Below are 18,288 nucleotides of genomic sequence, written 5' to 3' on the forward strand. Positions count from 1 at the left end.
AGGGATCACGTTTTACAAACACGACAGGACCAGGACATCGTGCCCACGACGGGACAGCAACCACAGGTTGGATGTTCACCCCGTGCCAGTCTGTGGACGGAGAGCACCCACCCCGACCTCCAGCCCCCAGAGGAGCTGCCTCCTCAGGGCCTTCCTGCAGGCGCCCAGGGGCTGCACATGGCCCTCCTTAGGGGGAGCTAGTGACTCATCATTTTCATTTCCTGGAAACTGAGGCTCATGGGAGATATGCAGATGAGCCCAGAGCACCATGGGAAATGGCCCTTTATATACCCAGATGGGCTCTGCCTCCTCCTTTCCCTGGGTGCCCACATGAGCAGAGACACCAGGACGGTGAGGTCTCCCGAGGAGGGTCTCGGAGACACGGCCTGGTGCTGGGTGAGGGATTGGGAGGCTGAAGAGGGGCCAGGATTCCTCAGGTTCCCTCAGTTTCCCTCAGTTTCCTTCAAGTTCCCCTCAGATTCCCTCAATTTCCCTCAGGTTCCCCCAGTTTCCCTCAAGTTCCCCTCAGGTTCCCTCAGTTTCCCTCAGTTTCCTTCAAGTTTCCCTCAGATTCCCTCAGTTTGCCTCAGGTTCCCCCAGTTTCCCTCAAGTTCCCCTCAGGTTCCCTCAGTTTCCCTCAGTTTCCTCCAGTTTCCCTCAGGTTCCCCCAGTTTCCCTCAGGTTCCCCCAGTTTCCCTCAGGTTCCCCCGGGTTCCCCCAGTTTGTGTCAGGTTTCTTCAGGTTCCCCCAGTTTCCCTCAGATTCTCTCAGGTTCCCCCAGTTTCCCTCAAGTTCCCCTCAGGTTCCCTCAGTTTCCCTCAGGTTCCTCCAGTTTCCCTCAGGTTCCCCCAGTTTCCCTCAGGTTCCCCCAGTTTCCCTCAGGTTCCCCCGGGTTCCCCCAGTTTGTGTCAGGTTTCTTCAGGTTCCCCCAGTTTCCCTCAGATTCTCTCAGGTTCCCCCAGGTTCCCTCAAGTTCCCCTCAGGTTCCCTCAGTTTCCCTCAGGTTCCCCCAGTTTCCCTCAGTTTCCCTCAGGTTCCCCCAGTTTCCTTCAGTTTCCCCCAGTTTCTCTCAGGTTCCCCCGGGTTCCCCCAGTTTGTGTCAGGTTTCTTCAGGTTCCCCCAGTTTCCCTCAGGTTCTCTCAGGTTCCCCCAGGTTCCCTCAAGTCCCCTCAAGCTCTGCCAGTTTCCCTCAGGTTCCCCCAGTTTCCCTCAGTTTCCCTCAGGTTCCCCCAGTTTCCCTCAGGTTCCTTCAGTTTCCCCCAGTTTCTCTCAGGTTCCCCCAGTTTCCTTCAGTTTCCCCCAGTTTCTCTCAGGTTCCCCCGGGTTCCCCCAGTTTGTGTCAGGTTTCTTCAGGTTCCCCTAGTTTCCCTCAGGTTCTCCCAGTTTCCCTCAGGTTCCTTCAGTTTCCCCCAGTTTCCCTCAGGTTCCCCCAGTTTCCTTCAGTTTCCCCCAGTTTCTCTCAGGTTCCCCTGGGTTCCCCCAGTTTGTGTCAGGTTTCTTCAGGTTCCCCCAGTTTCCCTCAGATTCTCTCAGGTTCCCCCAGGTTCCCTCAAGTCCCCTCAAGCTCTGCCAGTTTCCCTCAGGTTCCCCCAGTTTCCCTCAGGTTCTCTCAGGTTCCCTCAGTTTCCTTCAGGTTCCCTCAATTTTCATGAGGTCTCCTCAGGCTCTGCCAGTTTCCCTCAGGTTCCCCCAGGTTCTGTCAGGCGAGGCTGACAGGGTGTTGGGGTCCCTGAGGTATAGGGGTCCCTGAGGTGTAGGGGGTGGATGATGAGCCCGGGGAGGTCGGATGGAGGAACTGAAGGCTTCCCAGCCCCGGTGCTGTTCAAACTGAGTAGGGTCCCCACTAAAGGGCCAGTCTGAACCCTGACATCCCTGCCCCTGCTGGTCCCCACAGTTCGCTCCACCCTGCCTGCTGGGGGTGCCTAACCTCCCTTCCTTTGCCTTTCCAGCTCCCTGAGACCACAGCAACTGCAGAAGCTGAAGACATTTCCAGAAGTTCAAGCTTCCACCCTCTGCAGGTCCCCACTGAGCTGGGACCCAGGTCATCCACTCCACCCCAAATCCCTGGATAGGAAACCCCTTTCTCCTCCTGCTCCTCATCCCCTTCATCCCTGCCCCCCAGCATCCTACTGGCCCCAGCACCTGAGGCCAGACTGTCTGAGATCCTCTGAAGGCCAGACTGTTGCTGTCCACCCTGGTAGGAGGCAGGCAGCCTGGCCATGTGCCCTCCGGTCAGCATGCGGTATGAGGAAGAGGGCATGTCCTACCTCTACGCCTCCTGGATGTATCAGCTTCAACATGGAGATCAGCTAAGCATTTGCTTCACTTGCTTCAAGGCTGCCTTTCTAGACCTTAAAGACTTGCTGGAGTCAGAGGACTGGGAAGAAGACAACTGGGACCCTGAGCTGATGGAGCACACTGAGGCAGAGTCGGAGCAGGAGGGGTCCTCAGGGATGGAGCTGAGCTGGGGGCAGAGCCCAGGACAGCCTGCACAGGAGGGCTCTGAGGCATGGGGGCTAGGGACCCTGGCATCAGCCCCAGAAGGGTCGGAAGATGCAGGTCTGGACCCCCACTTTGTGCCTACTGAACTAGGGCCTCAGGAGGCTGTACCCCTGGGCCTGGGACTTGAGGATGCTGACTGGACCCAGGGTCTGCCCTGGAGATTTGAGGGGCTTCTTACCTGCTCACACTGGCCAAGCTTCTTTCCTTCATAGCAGGGGTTTCTCAAAGTGGACCTGCCCCCAGGGGAGCCCATGGTGTTGGGGCTGGGCATTATCTGGGCAGTGGACCCTGCCGAGGATGAGGCCTGGTTACTGGCCCTGCAGCTTGTCTCCATGGTGGGCTGCTATGGTGCCACCTACCTGCAGAAGATGACCCCAGACAGGGCCCTGAGGACCCCAGGGCAGCACTGGAAATTGCTGCTGGAGCCTGGTGAAGTGTGGGTGGTAAGACTCCAAGATGCTCCCCAAGAGCAGGACCTGCACTGGTGGACACTGAGCTTTCTAGAAACATCCTCAACAGGACACAGAGCAGAGCTGGCCCCTGCAGCCTCAGCCCTGCAGAAGAGGGTTCACCATAGTCTCTTATTCACCCTGGACCAACAGGGAGAGAAAGAAGGGGGACTCGGCCTGTAAGCCACAGTCCTCCAGCCAAGAACAGGATCCCAGCACCCCTGAGACACACAGCAGAGGTCCTGAAGAAAGCCTGGCTGTTACAGGAGCCTCGGCCATGGGGGAGCTGCCCTGTTTCCAGCCTCAGTCCAGCGCTCCAGAACTGAGAGACTAAGACTCATGTAGCTGCCATTGTCCTGGGAATACCAGGACATCAGAGACTGGGAAGGGCCAGCAATTGCTCTTCCATTACAGCCAGGGGAGCAGTTGGCAAAGGATAGGCCCTTTGCCCGTGGAAACAAGGGGAGCAACTTTAGGGGCTGGGACATAGGGCCTGCTGTGGCCTCAGAGGGAAGCATTACAAATATTTGTAACCTGGAAACAAGTTCTTATCAGTTGATTGTCATATAGTTCTGGACGTGTTGGCCTGAATGGCTATTGTGCTGCTTGTGACATGGGGCGCAGGGCACAGAACTTGTGCCTATTTCACCTTGGCCATGGGGAGGGACATTGCTTGTAAAACACACGCTCTGCAGAACACACCAGAATCTGTTGTGACCTGGACATGTTCTCGACTTTGCCAGGACAATCTCAGGGGTGCCACAAGACCCCATCAGCAGCACTAGGGTCTCTGGTCTACAGTGGAGGGAGAGCTGGTTTCAAACATTGGCCATTGATGCAATTTAACCATTTAATTCCTGTTGCTCTATATGTTGTTTTTAATTTTAAAAAGTCATAAAGGCTTTCAATCAAGCTCCTGTGTAAGTCATTCCTCAGCACGTTTTGTTGATTGGCCTTATCTTTGTCCTCTCAGAATCTGGGCTAAGCCACCTTTGCTGGCTTGAAATCCCACTAGGTGGTGGGAACAGAGGACAGAAGGGAAGAGGAGCACGGGAGAGATGAGGGTTCTGGTCGGTTTTCAGGCTCATCATGGGAGTTTGTTTCACTTTATTTATTTATTTATTTATTTATTTATTTATTATTTTGAGATGGAGTCTCGCTCTGTTGCCCAGGCTGGAGTGCAGTGGTGCGCACTCGGCTCACTGCAAGCTCCACCTCCCAGGTTCACGCCATTCTCCTGCCTCAGCCTCCCGAGTAGCTGGGACTACAGGCACCTGCCACCATGCCTGGCTAATTTTTTGTATTTTTAGTAGAGACGGAGTTTCACCGTGTTAGCCAGAATGGTCTCGATCTCCTGACCTCCCGATCCGTCTGCCTCGGCCTCCCAAACTGTTGGGATTACAGGCGTGAGCCACCGTGCCCGGCCTCACATTATTTATAAATACAGGGCCAGGCACAGTGGCTCATGCCTGTAACCCCAGCACTTTGGGATTGCTTCAGCCCAGGAATTCGAAACCAGCCTCAGCATCAAATTGAGATTTCATCTCTACTAACAATAAAAAAAAGTTAGCTGGGCGTGGTGGCACATACCTGTAGTCCCATCTACTCAGGAGGCTGAAGCAGGAGGATTGGTTGAGTTCAGGAGGTCAAGACCGCAGTGAGCTATGATTGTGCCACTGCACTTCAGCCTGGGTGACAGAGCAAGACCCTGTATCAAAAAATAAAATAGGCCAGGCAAGGTGGCACATACCTGTAATCCCAGCACTTTGGGAGGCCAAGGCAGGGGATCACTTGAGCTCAGGAGTTTGAGACCAACCTGGGCAATGTGGCAAAACACTATCTCTACAAAAAATACAAAAATTAGCCAGGCGAGGTGGTGTGTGCCTGGCGTCCCAGCTACTTGGAAGGCTGAGGTGGGAGGATTGCTTGAGCCTGGGAGTTCAGGCTTCAGTGAGCCAAGATCGTGCCACTACACTCCAGCCTGGCAACAGAGTGAGACCCTATCTCAAAAAATAAAAACAGGCCTGGCATGGTGGCTCACGCCTGTAATCCCAGCATTTTGGGAGGCCAAGGCAGGCAGATCACAAGGTCAGGAGATCGAGACCATCCTGGCTAACACGGTGAAACCCTATCTCTACTAAAAATACAAAAAATTAGCCAGGCGCGGTGGCGGGTGCCTGTAGTCCCAGCTACTCAGGAGGCTGAGGCAGGAGAATGGCGTGAACCTGGGAGGCGGAGCTTGCAGTGAGCTGAGATTGAGCCACTGCACTCCAGCCTGGGTGACAGAGCGAGGCTCCGTCTCAAAAAATAATAATTATAATAATAATAAAATAAAAAATAAAATAAAATAAAAATAAATAAAATATATACTTAAAGAAGGGCCATGTTTTGAACAATAAGAGTGTGTTGTCAAACATGTAATTTAATATAGATATGTGCCCCCCAAATTTTTTTAAGTCTATAGACCAAACCACATGTAAAGGTTGCTAATGTTGGCCGGGCGCGGTGGCTTACGCCTGTAATCCCAGCACTTTGGGAGGCCAAGGTGGGCAGATCATGAGGTCTGGAAATCGAGACCATCCTGGCCAACATGGTGAAATCCCGTCTCTACTAAAAATACAAAAATTAGCCAGGCGTGGTGACGCATACCCGTAATCCCAGCTACTCGGGAGGCTGAGGCAGGAGAATCGTTTGAACCCGGGAGGCGGAGGTTGCAGTGAGCCAAGATCGTGCCATTGAACTCCAGTCTGGGTGAGAGAGTGAGACTCCATCTAAAAAAAAAAAAAAAAAAAAAAAAAAAAAAGTTTGCTAATGTTCAGGAGACAGATGATGCCAATGATGATGATGGCTATGATGGTGGTGATGGTTCTAGTGGCAGTGGTGATGATGGTGATGGAGATAGTGAAGATGGTAAAGGCCCACAGGAAGAGATCTGAAGGATAAACGACTCTGCCTTCTAGGATTTGGCTGCTGCTGAGGCCCCTCCATAGTTTCAGTATCAGGGGACTCTGCTGCTGTCAGACATGGATGGGGATGATAGTCCTTCAAGAATGAGGTGGGACCCCTGACCTCCTTGTCTGCCAGGAAGGCAGGAAGAAGGGGAATGACCATGCTGAGGGGGGAGGAACCCCCACACTCTGTTACATGACACGGGGTTAGGAGTTTGGCCCCATGGCGTGGTACACACATGTGCCTTTGGTTGTATGCTTGCAAGAAAAATCTGGGGCCCCTGGGGTTTCTGCCCTCACCCCAGCCCTGACTCCAACCTTTGGAATCCCTGGAAGGGCTTTCTAGAGCTCTGCATCCAGCCTCTTCACTCAGGACGTGAGGTTTCTTGAATCCTAAACTGGAACCTTTTCCCAAAGGTCAGCCGGCTTTCAAGTGGCCTCATGGGGCCAGGGAGGCTGTAGTGTGGGGACCCCAGGGGGCCCCCAAAAGTTGATTCTGAGAAAAGACTATTATGTGCACTAGACAGTTCTCACTCTCCTACATTTGAGCTTTCCCGAGCTTAGACATTTTAAGTCAGGGGAAGGGCTCTGAGTTCCACATTGTCTCCTGCCAGCTTCAGCCCTTCCATCACCTGTGATTGCTCAGATGTCTGAGGCTCTCCACTAATTAATAGGGCCACCACCAGCTGGAGACCCGTGCAGGTTCTAATTGGTTTGATTTATGTTAGCATCTCTCCAGCTGTGTCTCATATCTGGAGGTGTCTGAGACCAAGATTGGGGAAATCGTGGTGCCTGAGGCTGAAATTAAGGGAAAATACCAACAGCAGCATCAAGGGAAGTGTCTCCTGGAAGAGTAAAGTGAAACCACCAACTGCAGAGGTGCTCTGGGAGAGGTGGGAGGCCCTGCAGGGGTGTCCCCCTGGGACCTCCTTCCAAAAGAAAGAGCCCTCAGCTCTGGGTAATGAAGTGGGCCCACGGCCCCTGGGCAGGATCCCAGGCTGCTGATGGCCGATGGCTGAGCTCTAGTTGGGGCTTTAAGGGCCTGGCCATTTCTGCACGGCCCAGTCTTTGCTCCTCATGAGGTTCCCTAACTCCATCTGGGCTGCACTCAGCCTAGCTGCCCCCACCCCTCACTTTTATTCCCTTATTTATTTTCTTTTTATTTTCTTTTTATAGAGACAGGGTCTCACTATGTTGCTCGGGCTGGACTTAAACTCCTGGGCTCAAGCGATCCTCCCACCTCAGCCTCCCAAAGTGTTAGGATTACAGGTATGAGCCACTGCGCCCCGCCACGTTCCCTTATTTTCATCAAGCATCTCCACCCCAGTGTCTGTGGCAGAATGGGCCTCTGGTCTCTGAGCACCTGGGAGGTGGAGTGGGTTCTGAACAAAGCACCCTCTTCAAGTCTGAAAATCACAAACATCAGGCTGGATGGGCACCGGAAAAGAGCCCCGTGAAACCACCTCTGTCTGCGGAACCTCATTTTCTACAGAATTTAGTAATCCAGTTGGAAAGTAGTTCTTTCAGAAAAATTATCATTGCAAAACACAATGAACCCATTAAGTCCAGAGCAAAGCTTCAGAAGTCACATTTGTGGAAAATGGGAGCTTTATGATTATGATTTATGATTTAATGGTCCGTAAAGTGAATCACAGGCAGGCAGAGCCAGTTAACACTAAAACGCTGGCATTACAGGTGTGAGCCACCGCACCTGACCTTACACAATAACAAAGAACTTTCCAACTGTGTAATTTCACTCACCCTTCTTCAGAGACCTGGTGCTATCGTTGCCGTGGATATTCATCTCCACATGTCGTCATCATCGTGTGCCACCACAGCTGTTGCTGCACAGTCCTCATTTTTTTTTTTTTTTTTTTTTTTTGAGACAGAGTCTCGCTCTGTCGCCCAGGCTGGAGTGCAGTGGTGCAATCTCAGCTCACTGCAAGCTCCACCTGCCGGGTTCACGCCATTCTCCTGCCTCAGCCTCCCGAGTAGCTGGGACTACAGGCACCGCCACCACACCCTGCTAGTTTTTTGTATTTGTAGTAGAGACGGGGTTTCACCGTGTTAGCCAGGATGGTCTCGATCTGACCTCGTGATCCGCTTGCCTCGGCCTCCCAAAGTGACAGTCCTCATATTTTTAATTTACAAACATATTTACTTTCCTGGTGCACTTCATTTTTCCACGCACTTCCGAGTTTCTATCTGGGGTCGTTTTCTGTCAGCAGAAGGAAAGCCCGGAGGACTCCTTTAGTATTTTTTGTGCTGCCACAAATGTTCTTAGCTTTGTCTGAAAATATCTTTATTTTATCGTACATAAATTATTGGTTAAAATCCTTTATTTTGGTATTTTAAAGAGGTCATTCTCTTCTGGTTTCCATGGTTTTCTGAGGAGATCTAGCCATCTCTCCTATTGTTATTCCCTGAATGTACTGTCTTTTTTTTTTTAATCTCAATAATTTTTGCAGTTTCTGTTTACTTTTGGCTTTCAGAATTTTTTACTGTAATGTGCTGGAGGGGTTTGCTTTTAGTTTTTTCCTGCTTGTGATTTACTAAAATTCTAATGTCTATCAGTTGACACTGCTTGTCAATTTTGAAAATTTCAGCCACTGCCTTATCAGATACTGCTCCTGCCCCGTTTTCCTCTGTCATTGTTCTAGGGACTCCAGGGACATGTAGGTCAGATCATTTGATGGTGTGGTTCCACATGCTTTTCTGTTTGTCGTTCTTTTCTCTTTCTGTGTCTGGATAATTTCTATTGACCTACCTTTAAGTTAACTGATTCTTTCTTCTGCTGTGATTTCTGAATTTTAGATACTGTACTTTTAAAGTTATAAAATGTCCATTTGACCCTTGTGAGAAACAAACTCATCCATTCAAATCCAAAGAATGGACTCAGGGACCTGGAGAACCACGAAAGCCAGACTTTTAATGATGGTCTTGCAAGATCGGGTGTCTGGTGGGCAGGCACACCCAGAAGTTTCAACAAGCAATTTATCCCCCAGTGCGCAGATCCCTCCCCTGGTTCCTCATAGGCTGAGTACTATGAGGTCACTGTCTTCTCACCTGTCACCTACTGGTTATTGGGCAGGGGCTGGAGGGCGCAGGTCCCGCCCCAGGTTCCTCATAGGCTGGGTACTGTGGGGTCACTGTCTCCCCAGACATCACTGATTGGCTGTTGGGCAGGGGCTGGAGGGTGCAGGTCCCGCCCCCGCTTCCTCATAGGCTGGGTACTGTGGGGTCACTGTCTTCCCAGACGTCGCCTATTGGTTGTTGGGCAGGGGCTGTAGGTGTTTTCTTTAGGGTTGTCCTGCTGCATTTTGTTGCGGCCCACAATGCATTGCAATCCTAGTCAGCTCAGGGGCTCTTTAAGTATCTGACTTATGACCCAAGTAGCTGGGCAGGCTGATAAGAACAGACCAAACAAGCTATTTTGCAGGCTAGTAAACTTTCATTTTAAACTTTTTTGATTTGGGTGAGGGCAACTAAGAGGGGTTTAAGAGGGGAGTGGGTGAGGCCGACAAGCAGGCATCCGCTATCCAAGCTGGGGCCTAGTATATCCTGTTCTTCTGTAGTTTGCTGACCTAAGCCGATTCAAGGCACTTTGTCTTGGAAATGGACCACTGTATACATTAGTTCCTTCACCATTTAAAATTTTTCTTTATAAATAGAAATGGGGGGTCTCACTATGTTGCCCAGGCTGGTCTCAAACTTCTAGACTCAAGCGATCCTCCTGCGTTCAGTTTTCAAAAGTACTAGGATTGGCCGGGCCTGGTGGCTCATGCCTGTAATCCCAGCACTTTGGGAGGCCGAGGTGGGCAGATCACAAGGTCAGGAGTTCAAGACCAGCCTGGCCAAGACAGTGAAAGCCTATCTCTACTAAAAATACAAAAATTAGTCAGGTGTGGTGGTGCGTACCTGTAATCCCAGCTACTCAGGAGGCTGAGGCAGAGAATTGCTTGAACCTGGGAGGCGGAGGTTGCATTGAGCCAAGATCACGCCACTGCACTCCAGCCTGGGTGACAGAGCGAGACTCCATCTCAAAAAAAAAAGTGCTGCGATTACAGGGTGAGCCACAGTGCCCAGCCTGTGAATTTCTAATAAAAGAGTCAAATGGGGTTGGGCATAGTGGCTGGGCAACATGGTGACACTCGTCTCTACAAAAAATACAAATATTAGCTGAGTATAGTGTAGCAGTGCACCTCTATAGTCCCAACTACTCGGGAGGCTGAGGTAGGAGAATTGCTTGAGCATAGGAAGTCAAAGAAAGCTGTGGTGAGCCATGATTATGCCACTGCACTCCAGCCTGGGCAAGCCTAGGCTAGACTTTAGGGTGAGACCCTGTCTCAAATAAATAAATACACTCCCATTTTCTGGTGAAAATTTCCATCTTCTCATCCATGTTGCCCAGGTTCTTCTGCTTGCTTTACCATATTTATAATAGTTTTTGTAAAATAGAAACTCCTGGTCTGCTAATTTCAATACTTGTGTCACATACGGACCTGCTTCTATTGGTTATTTTTCTTTTTCTTTTTTTTTCTTTTTTTTTGACACAGAGTCTTGCTCTGTCGCCCGGGCTGGAGTGCAGCGGCTGGATCTCAGCTCACTGCAAGCTCCGCCTCCTGGGTTTACGCCATTCTCCTGCCTCAGCCTCCCGAGTAGCTGGGACTACAGGTGCCCGCCACCTCGCCCGGCTAGTTTTTTGTATTTTTTAGTAGAGACGGTGTTTCACCATGTTAGCCAGGATGGTCTTGATCTCCTGACCTCATGATCCGCCCATCTCGGCCTCCCAAAGTGCTGGGATTACAGGCTTGAGCCACCGCGCCCGGCTGGCTATTTTTCCCTATCAATTATGGATGACATGAGATGTGATATAAATAATAATCAGATTATTATTTCCTTGCTGAAGCATTTTGTACATAGCAACTGTCAAAGTCAAAATAAAATATACAAATCTTTAATGTTCAATTTTAGGAAGAATTTCAATTCTGTATGTTCAAGAACAAAAGAAAATTGGAATTCTATTGGAAAGAGAAATGTTTTCTATTGCTTTGAAAGGAAGCCCATTGGCCCTGGTAGTTCTGGGGAACTGGCAAACTCTGGCGAGTGGCCTCGGTGGTAAAACCAGCATTGGAGGCCAGGCGCAGTGGCTCACGCCTGTAATCCTAGCACTTTGGGAGGCTGAGGCGGGCAGATCACCTGAGCTCAGGAGTTTGAGACCAGCCTGGCCAACAAGATGAAACTCCATCTCTACTAAAAATACAAAAATTAGCTGGGTGTGGTGGCGGGTGCCTGTAATCCCAGCTGCTCGGGAGGCTGAGGCAGGAGAATCGCTTGAACCTGGGAGGTGGAGGTTGCAGTGAGCCGAGATCACACCACTGCGACTCCAGCCTGGGTGAAATAGCGAGAATCCATCTAAGAAAACAACAACAACACAAAAAAAAAATAAAACAAAAAACCGGGGTTAGAGTCAGGGCAGGTCATTTCAGCAGCTGCTCGGTGAACTGGCTGAGGTGACAGCAGGTCATTTCGGCAGCTGGCTTGTGGGAAATTTAATTCTTGGAGCAGGCATTCTGGGTCCTGAGTGCTTTTCCCCAGCCCCAGCCCCTAGACCCCAGCTTAGTAATCAGCTCTCACAGAACCGTCAGGTCGGAGGCAACCTTCCATCTCCTTTCGGGCGCACAGGCAGGATGAGCTGCTCCCCTGTCGGGTCAGAAGCCGCAGCTGCCGTTGGTTTCCGTTCGGCTGTTTTCAGCCCACAGAGAACGAACTGTCCTACTGCTGGACCCTCGCTCTGCCCAGCGGACCTCGGAGACCAGAGGGACTTTTCCCGCCCTCTCCAGCCCAGCCTGGCCTCCCCAGCACGTGGCAAACGGCCCACGGAGGGGACTGGTGGGCATCTGGGGCTCCCCCGGATCCAGCTCATTGCAGGAGCCTCTCTGCCACTCACACTTGGCCACCTCCTCTCCCCACGCAGAACCGCTTCAGCTGTAGGGGCCGGTCCACGGCCTGAGGCAGCAGATGAGCCCGGGCGGAGTGGAGTGGGCGAGGCCAGCTCCTCGCTGGGGGTCCCTCAGACCCCCTGTGTTCACAGCCCTCCAGCGTCTCCTCTAATTTTATCGATGTTCTGTGTCTTTCTTTCAGTGGGTCCAGCATGAGTGACGGCCGCATCCTACCTCCCGGCAGCGAGTGAAACCGAGTGGGGGCCAGCACCCAGCTCAGGGGCTCAAGGGTGAGGCCGTGGGGTCCTTCCTCCTACCCTGCGGGGCCCTGCAGACCCCAGTGTCACTTCCGTGGATTTGGCCGCCACGAGTCCCTGCCGGGGCCTGGAGAGGCTGCGTGGGCTTCTAAGAGCATCTGTGGGAGACCCGCAATGGGGGCGGGGGTCGTCGAGGCCCCCAAAGAGCCCGTCCCCCTCTGCGTGGGTGACTCCATCCCTCCCCTACCTCCTTTCTATGACCCTCTCGGGGTGTAGGGGTGTTCCCGCCCCCCACCTGCGCGCGGGCGGGTGCAGGGCTTGGCGGACACGGAGAATTCCAGGCTCCGTGCCCTGAAAACACGGGCGTGAGGGGCGCAGGGGCGAAGGCTGGAGGCGGAGAACCCAAGAGGGGCTGCGGGGCCGGCCTCGGGGCAGCGGGGCTGGAGGCAGCTTCGCTCCGTGGACGTGAGACCCGCCTGGGACCCTTCGCCGACCCGGCTGCGGCCCCGCGCCCCCCGCGTCTTCCCGGCCCCGCGCGGGCAGCGCCGCCCCCCGGGCCCCCGCGCCGTCCTCCCCGCGCCTGCTGCCCGCTGGGGCTATTTTAATACCGGGCGCTGGCGCGGGGCCGCGGCGCATTCCCAGCTGGCGGCGGGCAGGTGGCGGCGGCGCAGGGACCCGGCGCGGGGCTCCGGGCGCGGCTTTGGTGGCGGGACTGGCGGGCGCCCCTGCCGTGCGCTCTGGGAGCCGAGGCCACCGCGGAGCCCCTCGCGCCCCCTCTGCTCCGGGACAGGGGAGCGCGCCTCTGAAAGCTCCCCGCGGCCGCCCCGACCCGCGACCCCAGGCTCGGCGGGCAGGTCTGGCGGCTCCGTGACCGGAGGCAGGTGGGTCCTCCGCGGGTGCCTGGGAGCGCGGGGACTGCGGGGCCTGTGCCCTTCGGGGCCCTCCGCGGGGCTGGGCCGGGGCTTCGCGGTGGGACCCCACCCTGGGCGCTGGGAGCGGGGTCCAGCGAGGCGGCTTCTCCCGAGCCAGGGAACTTTGGGCCCCTCCCCTTCCCTCCTGGCGACCCTGGAGCACGGCCCGGCGTCCACTGTCCCCCTACCCGTGACTCGGGCTCGTGCACAACTGGGGAGCCCGGTGCCCCCCGGGCTTCTGGGCCATCCCCTGGGTGAGGGCTCTGGAAACGCCCCGGGTGGGGGCAGCAACGGGTTGAGGGTCCTCTGGACAGATGGAGCTGGGCGGGGAGCTACCCAGCCTAGTGGGAAAGCGAGGCAGGGCACATTTCCAGGCCCTGGAAGGCCCCCAGCGCTCCCACCTGTTGATGCCGCCCCATCCCAGCCAAGACTGCTCCCTGTGCGGCCATGAGTGTTCGGCCTAAATTCAGCGTGGCTCGTGGAATCAGGCAGCCTCCTGTGTTTCTTCTGCCCCACAGCTCTGCGAGCTTCGTCCAGGCTGCTGACCTCAGCGGTGACTCCTTCTTCACTGGCTTCATGTCACAGTTTGCTCGCCCCCTCCACTGGGCACATTCCAGCTGTTTCCGGCTTCTTAGGAGTCAAGCTGCCGTGAATTTTCGCACACTTGACATTTTCTGGACATTGGCAGTCCTTTATCTAAGGTACAAACCTAAAAGTGGAATTGCCGGGTGAGAAGGTCTAGGCGGTCAACTCTGCAAGTCTTGCCAATGGTTTTCCAAAGTGGCAGCGCAGTCCAGGTTCCCAGCAACAGCAAACGGTGGGGCCAGCTCCTCTGCCGCCCCCATGCCTGTTGACAACGATGTCTGCCTTTTCACACCTTCGTCGTTGTCATCACGCAGGGCTTCTGTGGCCATGACTGGCATTTCCCTGCTTGTTGGCCGCGTGGGTGTCCTTTTCAGGGAGTCCCCAGTCACGGTTTTGGTCTCTTTTTTTCAAATGGGTTGTCTTTTCCTTACTAATTTGCAGTTCTTCTCTATATTTTTCTTACCAGCTTTTTGTCTATGTTCTTTCTTTCTTTCTTTCTTTTTTTTTTTTCTGAGACGAAGTCTCGCTTTGTTGCCCAGTCTGGAGTGCAGTGGCGCAATCTCAATCTTGGCTCACTGCAACCTTCACCTCTCGCGTTCAAACAATTCTCCTGCCTCAGCCTCCCGAGTAGCTGGGATTACAGGCATGTGCCACCATGCCAACTAATTTTTATATTTTCAGTAGAAACGGAGTTTTGAGATGTTGGCCAAGCTGGCTTTGAACTCCTGACCTCAGGTGATCCACTTGCTTTGGCCTCCCAAAGTGCTGGAATTACAGGCGTGAGCCACTGCAACCTGCCTGGTATATGTTTTCTGATGATCTCCTAGCCTGTGACTTATGATTTCACTTTCTTAGTAAAGTTCTTAATTTTAATGAAACCCATTTGCTCAATCTTTTATTGCAAGTATTTTTTGTTCATTTTTAAGAAATCTTTTCCCATCCAAGGTCATGCCAGTATTCCCGTTTTCTTCCAGAACCTTGACTGATTGATTTAACCTTTCACACTTAGGCCTGCAATCCATCTCGAATTCATTTCCCTGTATGAGAAATGGAGATTGCAGAGCCCTCCCTCTCCTTACTTTACATGTTTTTCTATTTGGACTTTTAAAGTCAGTAGCTACTAGTTTTGCAATCTGAAGAAAACTTTTTAAAAATGTACAAGTGAAATAAAAAACGAGAAAGGACTCTGGGGTAAGTGGGCCCCACCCGTGCACAGATAAGAAAATGAGGCCTGGGGGGTGCACTGGGCGGGCAGGCAGAGCCCAGGACTCCCAGCTCTGTCCACTGCCAACCTCTGCCCCAGGGGCTGCCCTCCTGTGTTCCAGCTTTCAGAAAAGCCCAGTCCATCCCAGAGGCCACAGGACCCACAGTGAGGCGGGGGCAGGGGTCCTGCTGGGGCATGTGGGGGTGGGGGAGGGAGGTTGGGGTGGCTCATCTGGTGGCACTCGAGTCCTCCTGCAGAGCTGGTGACTTCCAGAGAGTCCCCAGGAGCCGGAGGGCAGTGGGGGGCCCACGTGACTCTGTGGGAACGGCCGTCACAATGGCCTCCTGGGAGCAGAATGGGTTGCCTGACTTGCATCTTTAACAGGCTTCTTTCCCCACAGGCTGAGCTGGTTGCCCACAGGTGCCCGCGCCCCATCTCAGGGAGTGACCACCCAGCCCTGAGCCGATCCTGAGGGGTCAGAGATGGCGCTGACCCCCGAGTCCCCGAGCAGCTTCCCCGGACTGGCGGCCACCGGCAGCTCTGTGCCGGAGCCACCTGGCAGCCCCAACGCAACCCTCAACAGCTCCTGGGCCAGCCCGACAGAGCCCAGCTCCCTGGAGGACCTGGTGGCCACGGGTGCCATTGGGACTCTGCTGTCAGCCATGGGCGTGGTGGGCGTGGTGGGCAACGCCTACACGCTGGTGGTCACCTGCCGCTCCCTGCGCGCCGTGGCCTCCATGTACATCTACGTGGTCAACCTGGCGCTGGCTGACCTGCTGTACCTGCTCAGCATCCCCTTCATCGTGGCCACCTACATCACCAAGGAGTGGCACTTCGGGGATGTGGGCTGCCGCGTGCTCTTCAGCCTGGACTTCCTGACCATGCACGCCAGCATCTTCACGCTGACCGTCATGAGCAGCGAGCGCTACGCCGCGGTGCTGCGGCCGCTGGACACCGTGCAGCGCCCCAAGGGCTACCGCAAGCTGCTGGCGCTGGGCACCTGGCTGCTGGCGCTGCTGCTGACGCTGCCCGTGATGCTGGCCATGCGGTTGGTGCGCCGGGGCCCCAAGAGCCTGTGCCTGCCCGCCTGGGGCCCGCGCGCCCACCGCGCCTACCTGACGCTGCTCTTCGCCACCAGCATCGCGGGGCCCGGGCTGCTCATCGGGCTACTCTACGCGCGTCTGGCCCGCGCCTACCGCCGCTCGCAGCGCGCCTCCTTCAAGCGGGCCCGGCGGCCCGGGGCGCGCGCGCTGCGCCTGGTGCTGGGCATCGTGCTGCTCTTCTGGGCCTGCTTCCTGCCCTTCTGGCTGTGGCAGCTGCTCGCCCAGTACCGCGAGGCCCCGCTGGCGCCGCGGACGGCGCGCATCGTCAACTACCTGACCACCTGCCTCACCTACGGCAACAGCTGCGCCAACCCCTTCCTCTACACGCTGCTCACCAGGAACTACCGCGACCACCTACGCGGCCGCGTGCGGAGCCCGGGCAGCGGCGGAGTCCGGGGGCCCGTTCCCTCCCTGCAGCCCCGCGCCCGCTTCCAGCGCGGCTCCGGCCGCTCCCTGTCTTCCTGCAGCCCGCAGCCCACTGAGAGCCTCGTGCTGGCGGCGGCGGCCCCGGCCGGACCTGCGCTCGAGAGTCCCAGGGACCCGGCGTGAGCACGCGGAGGGGCGGCTGGAGTCCAGGCGGGGACGGGCCCCAAAGCCTCAGCCACTACCGGGAGCCCCTCTGCAGAGCCCCCCACTCCGAAATCACAGGCCCTGCTCCTCCTCCTCAGCCCCCTTCCGGAAAGATCCTGCTCGCTTCCCCTCAGTGCCCTCCCCGTGATGCCCAGAAGCACCCACCCGCCTCCCTGAGGGTCTCCAGGAGGCTCCACTCCAGTCCCGGCTTCTGGGGACTGAGGGCAGCAGGCACCAGTGCCCGGCCCGTGTGGAGACCGTGGCGCGGCTGCCGACCCCGGGACCCTCCTCCTCTCAGCCAGCGTCCCCGCGGCTCCCGTCCCAGCCTGTGTGACTCCATCCCTTATGGCTTTGCCACTGGAACAATCAACCCTGAGCTGGCTTCCGTGTCCTGCCTCAGCGTGGGGGATGCCACATCTGAGGGGTGGGAGGATCAGCCGGCAGGACCCCCAGCATGACACCGGCAGCTCAAGGAGGAGCCTGTGGGTCTGGCTGGGGTGAGGGGTGCACCTGCCTTTGAGGTCTGTGCAGGCAGCTGGTCTGGCACTTGATATGGGGCAGGGAAGGTGGCCAGGAGGGGAGGCTCTGGCAGCGTGGGCTGAGGGGTGGAGCAGGGGGAAGGCACTGCCCAGCAGAGGCCTGAGGCTTCAGGTGCAGAACGCAAGAGGCCAGGGTCACTGGCTGCACCTACAGGCCCCCTGGCCTCTCATCCACATCTGGCTCCGGTCTGATCAGGAACGGAATCCAGGTCCCGCCTCACAGTACCTGTGGCAGCCTCTGCCCCACTCACCCCTCGCTGCCTCCTGGACAGACTTCCTGCCCCTGCTCTCAGCTTGGCCAACCATCCTCTCTCTGGCGACTGCCCCTCTCCAGCCCCCAGTCCAGGCCCCGGACCCTGCACAGCCTCCCCCAGCCTGGCCTCCCCTCCCCACCCCATGCCCAGACTACCAGCCCCTTGGAGCTCCATCTGAACACTGGGGCAGGGTCATGCCCACTCGGTCCTTCCAGCGCCTGTCCCTCAGTAGAGTGAGCACAGCTCTGCTGGCAGGACTGTCGCAGGCGTCGGGAATGAGCATGCAGCCCTGTCCCCAGGGCCTCCCAGAAGAGGGGCAATGCTTGTAGGTCTCCCCTGGAGTGATGAAAGTGCTCTGGAACTAGACGCCGGTGGCTGGGCGACACTGTGAACGAGCCAGTGCCACAGAACCGTGCCCCTGAATGTGCGAGTTCTGTCGTGTTTTACCTTAAAAACAAAAAGATCCCACTCCCCAACCTTGTCCCTCTGTTAAAACTGAAATAGAGATGGATGTACGTCCCACTCCTGAATACATGTAAAATGTGTACAAAAATATCTTCTATGAAAGTGGTTCATAATCTGTAGATTGTAATCTGGGATTTGTAATCTGTAGATTGTAATCTGGGATTTGTCTTAGATATAAAATCCCATCTTTGGGTTGTGTGTTTTTTGCTTTCTCCAAATAAATCTGATCTTTAAAATTCAAAAGAAAAAAAAGAAAAAAGAAAAAAAAAAAGAAGTAATAAATTACAGGCGTAGTGGCTCACGCCTGTAATTCCAGCACTTTGGGAGGCTGAGACAGGTGTATCAGGAGGTCAGGAGTACAAGACCAGCCCGTCCAAGATGGTGAAACCCCATCTCTACTAAAAACACAACAAAACTAGCTGGGCGCAGTGGCAGGTGCCTGTAATCCCAGCTACTCAGGAGGCTGAAGCAGGAGAATCGCTTGAACCTGGGCAGCAGAGGTTGCAGTGAGCTGAGATGGCGCCATTGCACTCCAGCCTGGGCGACAGAGTGAGACCCT

The 18,288-nt window shown here is 55.1% G+C and overlaps 2 protein-coding genes across 3 annotated transcripts; both read left to right on the top strand.

Annotated features, from left to right (window-relative positions):
• The first annotated feature begins 292 nt into the window (after positions 1–292).
• Positions 293–3,861, top strand: LOC105469342 (testis expressed 19). The gene is made up of 2 exons (XM_071082028.1): positions 293–396; positions 1,950–3,861. Exon 2 carries the CDS (start codon positions 2,220–2,222, stop codon positions 2,712–2,714), a length of 495 nt encoding a protein of 164 aa, XP_070938129.1. The 5' UTR covers positions 293–396; positions 1,950–2,219; the 3' UTR covers positions 2,715–3,861.
• Positions 3,862–12,815: 8,954 nt separating this feature from the next.
• On the top strand, positions 12,816–17,983 carry LOC105469343 (urotensin 2 receptor). Of its 2 annotated transcripts, none has more exons than XM_071081883.1 (3): positions 12,816–12,979; positions 13,528–13,710; positions 15,183–17,983. In XM_071081883.1, exon 3 carries the CDS (start codon positions 15,281–15,283, stop codon positions 16,448–16,450), a length of 1,170 nt encoding a protein of 389 aa, XP_070937984.1. In that variant the 5' UTR covers positions 12,816–12,979; positions 13,528–13,710; positions 15,183–15,280; the 3' UTR covers positions 16,451–17,983. The 2 variants fall into 2 exon arrangements, with proteins under 2 accessions (XP_070937984.1, XP_011718591.1); XM_011720289.3 differs by having other exon boundaries at positions 15,199–17,983.
• Positions 17,984–18,288: the final 305 nt, after the last annotated feature.

Source organism: Macaca nemestrina, chromosome 17, assembly GCF_043159975.1.
Source record: "Macaca nemestrina isolate mMacNem1 chromosome 17, mMacNem.hap1, whole genome shotgun sequence".
In the NCBI taxonomy this organism is placed as follows: domain Eukaryota; kingdom Metazoa; phylum Chordata; class Mammalia; order Primates; family Cercopithecidae; genus Macaca; species Macaca nemestrina.

What these genes read in the sequence shown, in the direction of transcription:
- LOC105469342 (XM_071082028.1), top strand. Translation starts at nt 2,220, where the DNA reads ATGTGCCCTCCGGTCAGCATGCGGTATGAGGAAGAGGGCATGTCCTAC.
- LOC105469343 (XM_071081883.1), top strand. Translation starts at nt 15,281, where the DNA reads ATGGCGCTGACCCCCGAGTCCCCGAGCAGCTTCCCCGGACTGGCGGCC.